This window comes from Bos indicus, chromosome 7 (genome assembly GCF_029378745.1).
Source record: "Bos indicus isolate NIAB-ARS_2022 breed Sahiwal x Tharparkar chromosome 7, NIAB-ARS_B.indTharparkar_mat_pri_1.0, whole genome shotgun sequence".
Classification (NCBI taxonomy): Eukaryota; Metazoa; Chordata; class Mammalia; order Artiodactyla; family Bovidae; genus Bos; species Bos indicus.
Genome location: NC_091766.1, coordinates 17496754 through 17507254, shown reverse-complemented (window position 1 = coordinate 17507254; position 10501 = coordinate 17496754). Strand labels below are relative to the sequence as shown.

Genomic DNA, 10501 nt, shown 5'->3' with positions numbered 1-10501 from the left:
AGCGAACATTCATTAATTAAGTGCTTACTGTATACTTGTTTGCCCTGCCTGCATAATTCTATTTTTACATAGACCTCTCAATGAGATGGGTCCTGTTTTCATTACCCCATTTTCTAGATGCAGAAACAGGCATGGGGCAACTAAGCCCAAGTTTGCCCAAGGTTGACTCAGCTTGTGATTGGCCGAAGTGGGATTCAAACCTGGAGCCCTGGAGCTCTATCCTGTCTTCCTCTGATCTTTGCAGCCCCACCGTCTCTGATCTCTACTGTATTTCTAAACAGTGAAGTTTGTTGTCACTCATTTTACAGATGAGGAAATTGACGCAAAGAGAATCACGGATGCCTGGGGAAGAAAGTTTTGGTGTCTGTAGAATCATAAATCTGGGAATTTCCAGGCTGGGCTTTCCCACCTGCCAATGTGGAAGAGACTTCAGTCTCAGGCTGAGGAAGTGTCCTTTCCTTGGCCAGCCTGCTTTTGGTGCACAGCTCGGTTATATCCAATGAAGGTTTCTAGCGCCCCCTGGTGGTTACAATAATTTAAAAATCCCAGGCGTGTTGGGGTGAGGTCGGGGCTTGCGGGATAGAGCGGGCTGAGGAGAACACTCCCAGCCTAGTGGGGTGGAGGTGGGGAGAGAGACCTCGTAGACCACATGATTTCAGGTAATGATAAGGGCTTTAAGACAGCAGTTCAGTTCAATTGCACAGTCTTGACCTACTCTCAGCCTACCCCATGGACTGCAGCATGCCAGGCCTCCCTGTCACTCATCAACTACTGGAGCTTACTCAAATTCATGTCTGTAGAGTTGGTGATGCCATCCAACTATCTCATCCTCTGTCATCCCCTTCTCCTCCCACCTTCAATCTTTCCCAGCATCAGGGTCTTTTCAAATGAGTCAGTTCTTCGCATCAGGTGGCCAAAGTATTGGAGCTTCAGCTTCAGCGTCAGTCCTTCCAATGAATATTCAGGACTGATTTCCTTTAGGATGGCCTGGTTGGATCTCCTCGCAGTCCAAAGGACTCTCAAGAGTCTCCTCCAGCACCACAATTCAAAAGCATCAATTCTTCTGCACTTAGCTTTCTTTCTAGTCCAACTCTCACATCCATACATGACTACTGGAAAAACCATAGCTATGACTGCTGCTGCTGCTGCTGCTAAGTCACTTCAGTCGTGTCCAACTCTGTGTGACCCCATAGACAGCAGCCCATCAGGCTCCACTGTTCCTGGGATTCTCCAGGCAAGAACGCTGGGGCGGGTTGCCATTTCCTTCTCCAATGCATGAAGGTGAAAAGTGAAAGTGAAGTCGCCCAGTCGTGTCCGACTCCTCACGACCCCATGGACTGCAGCCTACCAGGCTCCTCCATCCATGGGATTCTCCAGGCAAGAGCACTGGAGTGGGGTGCCATTGCCCTCTCCATAGCTATTACTAGACAGACCTTTGTTGGCAAAGTAATGTCTTTCCTTTTTAATATGCTGTCTAGGTTGGTCACAACTTTTACTCCAAGGAGTAAGTGTTTTTTAATTTCATGGCCGCAGTCACCATCTGCAGTGATTTTGGAGCCCCCCAAAATAAAATCTCTCATTGTTCTCATGTTTCTGCATCTATTTGCCATGAAGTGATGGGACCGGATGCCATGCTCTTAGTTTTCTGAATGTTGAGCTTTAAGCCAACTTTTTCAGTCTCCTCTTTCACTTTCATCAAGAGGCTCTTTAGTTCTTCACTTTCTGCCATAAGGGTGGTGTCATCTGCATATCTGAGGTTATTGATAATTCTCCTGGCAATCTTGATTCCAGCTTGTGCTTCATCCAGTCCAGCGTTTTGCATGATGTACTCTGCATAGAAATTAAATAAGCAGGGTGACAATATACAGCCTTGATGTACTCCTTTCCTGATTTGGAACCAGTCTGTTGTTCCATGTCCAGTTCTAACTATTGCTTCTTGACCTACATGCAGATTTCTCAGGAGGCAGATCAGGTGGTCGGGTATTCCCATCTCTTTAAGATTTTTCCACAGTTTATTGTGATCCACACAGTCAAAGGCTTTGGCGTAGTCAATAAAACCAAAGTAGATGTTTTTCTGGAACTCTCTTGCTTTTTCAGTGATCCAACAGATGTTGGTAATTTGATCTCTGGTTCCTCTGCCTTTTCTAAATCCAGCTTGAACATCTGGAAGTTCATGTTTCACGTACTGTTGAAGGCTGGCTTGGAGAATTTTGAGCATTACTTTACCAGCATGTGAGATGAGTGCAATTGTGCGGTAGTTTGAGCGTTCTTCGGCATGGCCTTTCTTTGGGATTGCAAATATTTGCTAAATGAATGAATGACATTATGGAAGTCTATAAGATGATGGTGGCCAGAGCCATGGGATAAATGTCAAAGATAGAGCCAGTAGAGCTTTTAACTATTTATTCATTCATTCAACAAATACTTGTGGAACATATATGTATGTGCCAGGTACTGGGGATAGTGGTTTTAACATAGACACAAATTTCCAAATACACAATGAAAAAAGTAAGCGTAATAAAATATCAGGTTTCTGGGATAGTAGTGTTGTGAAAAGTGAAAGTCACTCAATCGTGTCCAGCTCTTTGTAATCCATGGACTGTAGCCCACCAGGAGCCTCTGTCTGTGAATTCTCCAGGCAAGAATACTGGTAATCAGGGCTTAATGTGGGGGAGGGGGGAGTGGGACAGGGTATGATGGGGTGGGGAATAAAGACTGTGATTTGAAATGGAGAGGTTTGGGAAGACTTCATGAGAAGGTGGCCTGGAGCTAAGGTTTGCAGAAAATGAGGGAGCTGGCCATGGAGCTAAGGCAGAGGACCAGCATGTGCAAAGGCCCTGTGGCAGGACTCTAGGGTGAGTCCTAGGACTCTAGATTTTGGGGTGACCTCGTGGGTTCGGGGAACATTGAAGAGGCCCTGTTTGACTGGAAGAGAGCAAATGAAGGAGAGAGTGGAAGGGATAAGGGAAGAACCTTGTGGTGTACAGGCAGGACTTTTACACCCAACGAGGCGGGCTGTGAGACTCAGTGGCTTGACTGGGGTGTTCACAGGCGCCCTCTGATGGAGGGGTTACAGACTGTGGTGGGTGAGAACGGGAGCCTGGGGATGAGGTGGAGGAGACTGGTCCAGGTTAGCAAGGAGCAGGGTTGGCCAAGCAAGGAGGTGAAGGAGGGAGAGGTGAGAAGAGGGTGGATTTTGAGTGTGTTCCTGAGGTGGTCCTGCTCTTGGGTTGCATGCAGAGGAAGGCAGTGGGACTCCGCCTAATTACGCTGTCCCCACGCCCAGATGCCCTGGTGTTAGCTGGTGGGCGAAAGAGAGGCCAGGTCCTGCTTGAAAGGGGGCTGGGCTGGGTATGGCCAGGTGCTCCCCCCCACCCCGCCCCCACCCCACGGCTCCTCCTCCTCCACCCCTTCTCAGGGCGACAGTTACAGGCAAAAAAGAGGAAGTGGTAGCTGGCTAGCAGAGGCAGGCAGGCAGGCACGCAGGCGGGCGGTCGGGCGGGTGGAGGAGGCCGCGAGGGTGTGCGGACCGGCCTGGGAAGGCAGCGGCCATGGAGCTGTGGCGCCAGTGCACCCACTGGCTCATCCAGTGCCGGGTGCTACCGCCCAGCCACCGTGTGACCTGGGATGGAGCCCAAGTGTGCGAGCTGGCGCAGGCCCTCCGGGATGGCGTCCTTCTGTGCCAGCTGCTCAACAACCTGCTGCCCCATGCCATCAACCTGCGGGAAGTCAACCTGCGTCCCCAGATGTCCCAGGTGAGACGGGCCACAGGCAGGCCTGCCGGAGGGTGGGTGGCGGGAGGCGCCCCAGGCTGGTACCCAGGAGGTTGATGCACTGCACCTCTGGGCCAGCAGTGAAGAGAGGAGGCTGGCCCCAACTCTGGGCCTGGCATGGGGGATATGTGGGGGTCCTAACACTGAAGATTCAGGGGTGGCCCCCTCAAGGTTAATAGGAATGGGTTCCCACGTCTAGGCTGAAAACTGGCAAACTTGGGGTTAACCCAAGTCCAAAACCTCAGGCTGACTCCGCTGGAGATTTAGACCCCAAAAGGGACGTGCTAGGGGTCTGCAGGGGGCCCTAGGAATCTCCTGGGTGGCCGATAGGGCACCTGAGATTTTGGACTCCCTTGACCCCGCCACCCACGAAGATTCTGGCTATGGGGGAAGGGCCTCCTCCTATTCCTTCCCCCACATGCGTCGCCTCCTCCTGGGCCCTGGGCCCCTTCCTTCCCCTCACATCTTCCCCTTGGCTTCCTGCCGGGGCCTGGGGCAGCATGGGGAGGGTGGGGGGACTGTGGGTCTGGGACTCTGGTCTTCCTAGCTCTGTCCATCCCAAGAGGTACATTGAGGCAGGACCCAGTCCCAAAGAGCCCTGAGACTGGGTTCTTGGGGTTTGGGGGAACCTAGAAATAGCTGCTTTTTCTCTGTAGGGATTTCTGCAAGGGCCCCAGGGTTCAGGGGGTGGTGGATTTGACTTCAACCTCCCCGGCTCAGGAAATATATTCAAATCCCTATTTGAATGCGGTTGGGTGGGGGAGGCCACTGGACTGGATTCTCTCTCTGTTGTACCTTCTCTGGTTCCCCCTGGCCTCTTGAGCGCTGGATGAAAAGTAATTTCTGCTGATGGGTGGTGGTTGGGGGCACTCTGCCTGCCCTAGGGGTCTGAGGGGACACTAGCCATCCAGCCTTCAGGTCCCACCCCAGGATGAAAGCCTTGTCTGGAGGTGCAGTGGGCTGGTGGTGGGGGGCCCTTTTTGGGGATAGATGGGGAGGGCGGCCTGGGGCACTGCCTCTTTTCTGGGTTGAGATGCCACGTGCAGATGGGGGGAGGAGCAGTAAGTGATCAGGGAAGGGTCCTTGGGGGTGTTTCCTGGTGACAGGCCCACGCGTGGGAGAGAGGGGTGGCTCACCCTCCCTGAGCACAGGCAGGCTTCCTGAAAGAATGAGGGAACCCCAGAGATCCTCCCACCCCGGCCAGCTGTTGTGGCCACAGGACACAATTATGCCTACATGTGTTTGCACACAGAAGGAAGTAGCCCTAGGATCAGTCAGGCCTCTGACCTGAGACCCAGTGTGGCTTCGATAGCTGCTAATGGGAAAGTGGTTAGACCTAAGGATGAACTTCCATCCTTGCCTGCATCTTCCCTATAGCTGGTTTCTGATAAAAGGCAGTGGGGTGTGGCATTAACCTCTAAGAGGGCAGCTGCAGGGACTAATGAATCCTGATTTTCTGTGCTGGTCAATGCTGAGGACCCAGGTCTCAGTCTGGCCCTCGAGGAGTTCCCAGACTGGGGAAGACAGACATTCCCTAGCCCTGTGTTGTCAGGACTGAGACAGAGGGAAACAAAAATTCTGGGCTGAGGGCCCTGGAGCAAAGGCAAAAGATTGCCTGGGGGAGTTGGGCTTAATGCAAGAGGGGACATTTGTGCTGGGTTTTGAAGAGTGAGTAGGAGTTTTCTTATTGCTCTGACCCTGGTGCCTAGCTGTGTCAGACCCTGCATTGGGCAAGGGTGTTCCATGATCCTCCCTATCTGGGAGCTCTGGGCCTTGCTGCCCTGTGCATTTTATCTCCTTTCAAAGCACAATCCTTTGCCCTGTTCACAGTGGGGCCATGCATGGGAAGCTAAAAGGTAGTCATTTTAAACCAAAGGGAGGTGCCCCAAGAACAGCCTCTAAGTTTGCAAGTCCCTGTCTGTCAACAGATTTAAGCCAGGGCTAAGAACTGCCAGTGAGGTGTGGAAGGGCAAAGAGAAAAGGGAGGGCTCCTGATGAGGGTGGGATGGGGTGGGGGACACACAATGCCGTAAATAAAGGTGTGGAGTCTGGAATTAGAATGCTTCTCCGTTTCTCTCATTTCCTCTTGAGAGCTCCTCTGCTTTGGCTCCACTCTTTCCTGGGTAGAGTGGAAAGAGCATATTCGTTCATTCATTCATCCATGGTGCTGAGACAGTGGGACAAAGACGCACACAAACCCGTGTTGTCGGGACTTCCCTGGTGGTCCAGTGGTTAAAACTCCACATTTCTACTGCAGGGGACATGAGTTCGATCCCTGGTCAGGGAACTAAGATCCCACATGCCGTGCAGCACGATCAAAAATAAATAAGTAAAGTACTCCCCGCCCCTCCAAAAAAACACCCTGTTGTCAAAAAGCTGATGTTCTAATGGGAGACACTGACAGTGGGCAAATAAAGCAACATATATGTTGTCCGGAGTGGTGGGTGGTCTGGAAAAAGGGGGGCTTAGGAGTGTGAGGCTGCACTTTCGCATATGAGGTCTGGGAGGCTTCCCTGACGAGGTGATGTTTGAGTAGAGACCTGGGCAAAGTGAGGGAAGAGCTGGGTGAATCTAAGGAAACAGAGCTCCTGGCAAAGGCCCCAAGGTAGGAGCAGGTCAGTGGCCACATAGTTGTGCTGCGGGGCAGTGCATGAGCTGGCTGTGTGGGCATAGTTCATGGGTGAGGTCAGATTGAAGTGGGTCTCCGCGCTGGATGGTCTCTCTGAGGTCTGAGACCCAGAGAGAGGACGAAGTCATTACAGATGGCCACAGGGGTGACCGGACACTCTTTGCTGTCTCTGGGAGCCCAAATTCTGGGTGGCAGATGTGAAACTTTAAAGCTGAGGAAGTGGAGAGGAAGAGATGAATGTGACCGTCATTGTGGGAAAGATCCCACCAGGACTGGGGAGCTTATTATACTGGGAATGGGGGTGGTCACTGGAGCCAAGATGATGAATCTTGTTTTCAGTTCCTCCACTCTGTGACCTTAGGCATGTTGCTTAACCTCTCTGTGCTTTCATCCCCAGCCAATAAACCCTGGCACCATCAGTAGAGGCAGGGAAGGGAGAGGGTGGGAGGGTTAGAACAGGAGGGGTGGGCTTATGCTGGAGGTGGTGGTGGTGGTGGCGGCTCGGAGGCGCCAGATCTGGGCTCAGATCCCGGCTGCACCACTTCCTGGTTTCACCTCTCTGAACCTCAGTTTCCCCATCTGTGAACTGTGGCTAAAAATGGCACCTTTGAGGGGAGGACTGTTTTAACATTTCAATACCGCTCGGCATAGTGTCGACACCTGATGTGCTGTGCTGTGCTCAGTCGCTTCAGTTGGGTCCGACTCTTTGTGACCCCATGGACTGTAACCCGCCAGGCTCCTCTGTCCATGGGATTCTCCAGGAAAGAATACTGGAGCGGGTTGCCATGCCCTCCTCCAGGGGGTCTTCCCGACCCAGGGATCAAATCTGCGATAAACTCTCGCTAAAAAGTCTTCTTAGGAAAGATGAGGGAAAATGGGAGGGTTGGTAACATAGCATAGCTTGTAGGAGTTTGGGTTAGGGCAGTGGTTCTCAACTGGGGTGGTTTTGCTCCCCCAGCAGGGGACCTTCGGCAGTGTCAGTCTGGGTTGTCACTTCTGCTACTGTTATCCAGTGGATAGAGACTGTGGATGCTGCGCAACGTCTGACAATTTCACATACAACAGAGAATTATCCAGCCCCAGTGTCAACAGTGGGATTCCTAGGTGGTGCAGTGGTAAACGGAGAAGGCAATGGCAACCCACTCCAGTACTCTTGCCTGGAAAATCCCATGGACAGAGGGGCCTGGTGGGCTACAGTCCATGGGGTCGCTAGGAGGCGGACATGGCTGAGCGACTTCACTTTCACTTTTCAATTTCCTGCATTGGAGAAGGAAATGGCAACCCACTCCAGTGTTCTTGCCTGGAGAATCCCAGGGACGGGGGAGCCTGGTGGGCTGCCGTCCTGGGGTCTCACAGAGTCGGACACGACTGAAGCGACTTAGCAGCAGCAGCAACAGCAGCAGCAGTGGTAAAGAATCTGCCTGCCAGTACAGGAGATGTGGGTTCCATCCCTGGGTTGGGAAGATCCCCTGGAGGAGGAAATGGCAACCTACTCCAGAATTCTTGCCTGGAAAACTCCATGGACGTGGGAGCCTGGCAGGCTACAGCCCATGGGGTCTCAAAGAGTCGGACAAGCCTGAACACACATGCACCCACTGTCAACATGGCTGACTTTGAGAAACCCTGTGCTGAGGGACAGAGAGCCTGATAGAATCTTTAAAATATTTGATTCTTTAGTTAAATAATATGTGTGTATCGTTCAAAGTTCAAAACACGTAAAAGGTGTGCAGAGAAAAATATAACCTTTGGCCATCTTCCTCAGATACCCAGTTCCTGCTTTCCCCCATAAGTGACTACTTTTTTTAAGCTGACTATATATCCTTACAGAATTTTCTTATGCACATAGAAATTTAGGTTCTTATTAACTACACTCCTTTCTTTCTGTGAAAGACAGAACATACTATCTTTATACCCTGCTTTCATTACTTTAATCATTACCTTGGTTGTCTTTCCAAATCAGTTCATACAGTGTTCCCATTCTTTAAAAAAAAAATGACTGCAGCATCATTTCTCGGCCTTTTGGCTAAGATCATGTATAAAAAATTGACTGCAGGATATTCTAGATTGTCCATTTACTAAACAAACTACTTCTATTGGGCTAACCACATGCCAGGCATTCTTCCAAACTAGGGCCTGGCAAACTACAACAAGAGGGCTGAATCTGGACCACAGCATGTTTTATAAATAAAGTTTTATTAGCACACACCCATGCCCATTTGTTTACATATTATCTATGGCCAATTTCCAGTTACAATTCTAAATTTGAGTAACTGACGAAGACAGTATCTGGCCTATGGTGCTGAAGACATTTATTATCTAGATGTTTGTAGAAAAAGTGAGCTGATCGTTGGTTTAAACACTTTTTACACAGTGACTTAATCTGCACGCTGCATCTGGGAAAACTGAGACACAGAAGTTAAGTCCCTAGCCCCAGGGTAACCAGCTTGAAAGTGACAAAGTCACAGATTTGAACCTAGGCAGCCTGGCCCTAGGATCCTTACTCTTTTTTTTTTCCTTTCCTTTTTGGCTGCCCTGTGTTGGCATGTGGAACTTCCCCAATCAGGGACCGAATCCATGCCCCCTGCATGGACTCTTAACCACTGGACCACCAGGGAAGTCCCTCAGAAGCCCTACTCTCTCTCTTAGAATCTTTACTGTTAACTTACTCTAAACTCAATTCCATGGCCCAGCTGGGAAATGGTTTATTTCACCATCACTCCTATTGCTGGGCACTTGTATTGAACCAGGCTTTTGTTCTGACACACTTTCTGTGATCAGTAACCTTGTCCATGAACTGTTTTTCAGCTCCTCTACTGTGTGACCTTGGGCATGTTACTTAACCTCTCTGTGCTTCTGTTTCCTCATCTCTAAAATGGAGATAATAAGTCCTTATGTGAAAGTATTGTTGTGAAGGATAAATGAGTTATATAAAGAACATAGAAAAGTATCTAGTTATATATAAATGCTGTTATTGCAGCCAGATACATGAGCAAGTATATCCATGGGATCAATTCTCAGAAGGGTTTCTTGGCTCAAAGCAGGTGAGTCTGTGCTTTTGGTAGATCTTGCCAAATTGTTCTCTGTATGGGATTGTTCCTATATGCATTGTTCCAATTACATTACCTCTAACAGTGAGAATGCTGGTTTCTTCATTGCCTTGCCAACAGTTGTTAAGCTTTTGGAGTCTTGCCAACTTGGGTGATAAATGAAGCTCATTATGACTCAGTTTACATTTCTCTTAGTCTGAGACTGAGCATCTTTTCTTATAAGAGTTATTTTTATTTTCTTTCTGCAAATGAATATTTGTTCATATCATTTGCCCATGTTTTTCCCTTCTAGGACTATTGCCCCCTTTTTTAAAATTGATTTTTAGGAACTTTTTATATATTGAGCTGTTCGGAATTTCAAGTCAGGTACTTAGTAGCCTTGTGATCTTGGAGAAAAAAAATGACTTAATCTATCTGAGCCGTATCTACAAAATGAGGGTGTGGACAGCATTGATATCTCAGGGTTGTGTGAAGGTTCAGCATGATAATGTAGGCTAAATTTTTATCACAGTGATTGACATATGATTGATAGCATGTAAATTAATGGGAGTCATTCTTTTTGCTAATTTGATTTCAGTGGGTCTGAGCTTGCCTGTAGGATGTGGTATAGGTCAGGGTGCAAAATGTTAGTTGCTGTAGTGAACTGTATTTCTTCAGTGAATTTAAAGAATTTCCTTCTGGCTTATATCACAATCTGGTTTGGGTCAACTGGGGGATTAAGAAAATATTCCTTCTTTATATATATGTATATATTTCTTTTATTTCTTTATTTATTTTTAGGCTGTACTGGGTCTTAGTTTCTGCGCGGGCTTTTTCTCTAGTTTCGGTGAGCAGGGGCCACTCTCTTGTGGCGTGAGGGCTCCTCATTGCTGTGGCCTCTGTTGCCGCAGAACTCAAGCTCTGAGGCTCGCACGCTCAGTAGTTGTGGTTCTCAGGCTCTAGAACACAGGCTCAGTAGTTGTGGTGTACCAACTTAGCTGCTTCAAGGCATATGGGATCTTCTTGGACTGGAGATCGAACCCATATCTTCTGTATTGGCAGGTGGATTCTTT

At 49.2% G+C, this 10501-nt stretch overlaps 1 protein-coding gene across 1 annotated transcript in view; it reads left to right on the top strand.

Annotated features, from left to right (window-relative positions):
• Positions 1-3453: 3453 nt before the first annotated feature.
• The window catches only part of VAV1 (vav guanine nucleotide exchange factor 1), a 63611-nt gene continuing 56563 nt past the window's right edge, over positions 3454-10501 (top strand). Inside the window, exon 1 of the mRNA XM_070792956.1 lies at positions 3454-3755. Coding sequence (XP_070649057.1) covers positions 3552-3755 — 204 coding nt within the window. The 5' untranslated portion in view covers positions 3454-3551. The remainder of the gene's footprint in view (positions 3756-10501) is intronic.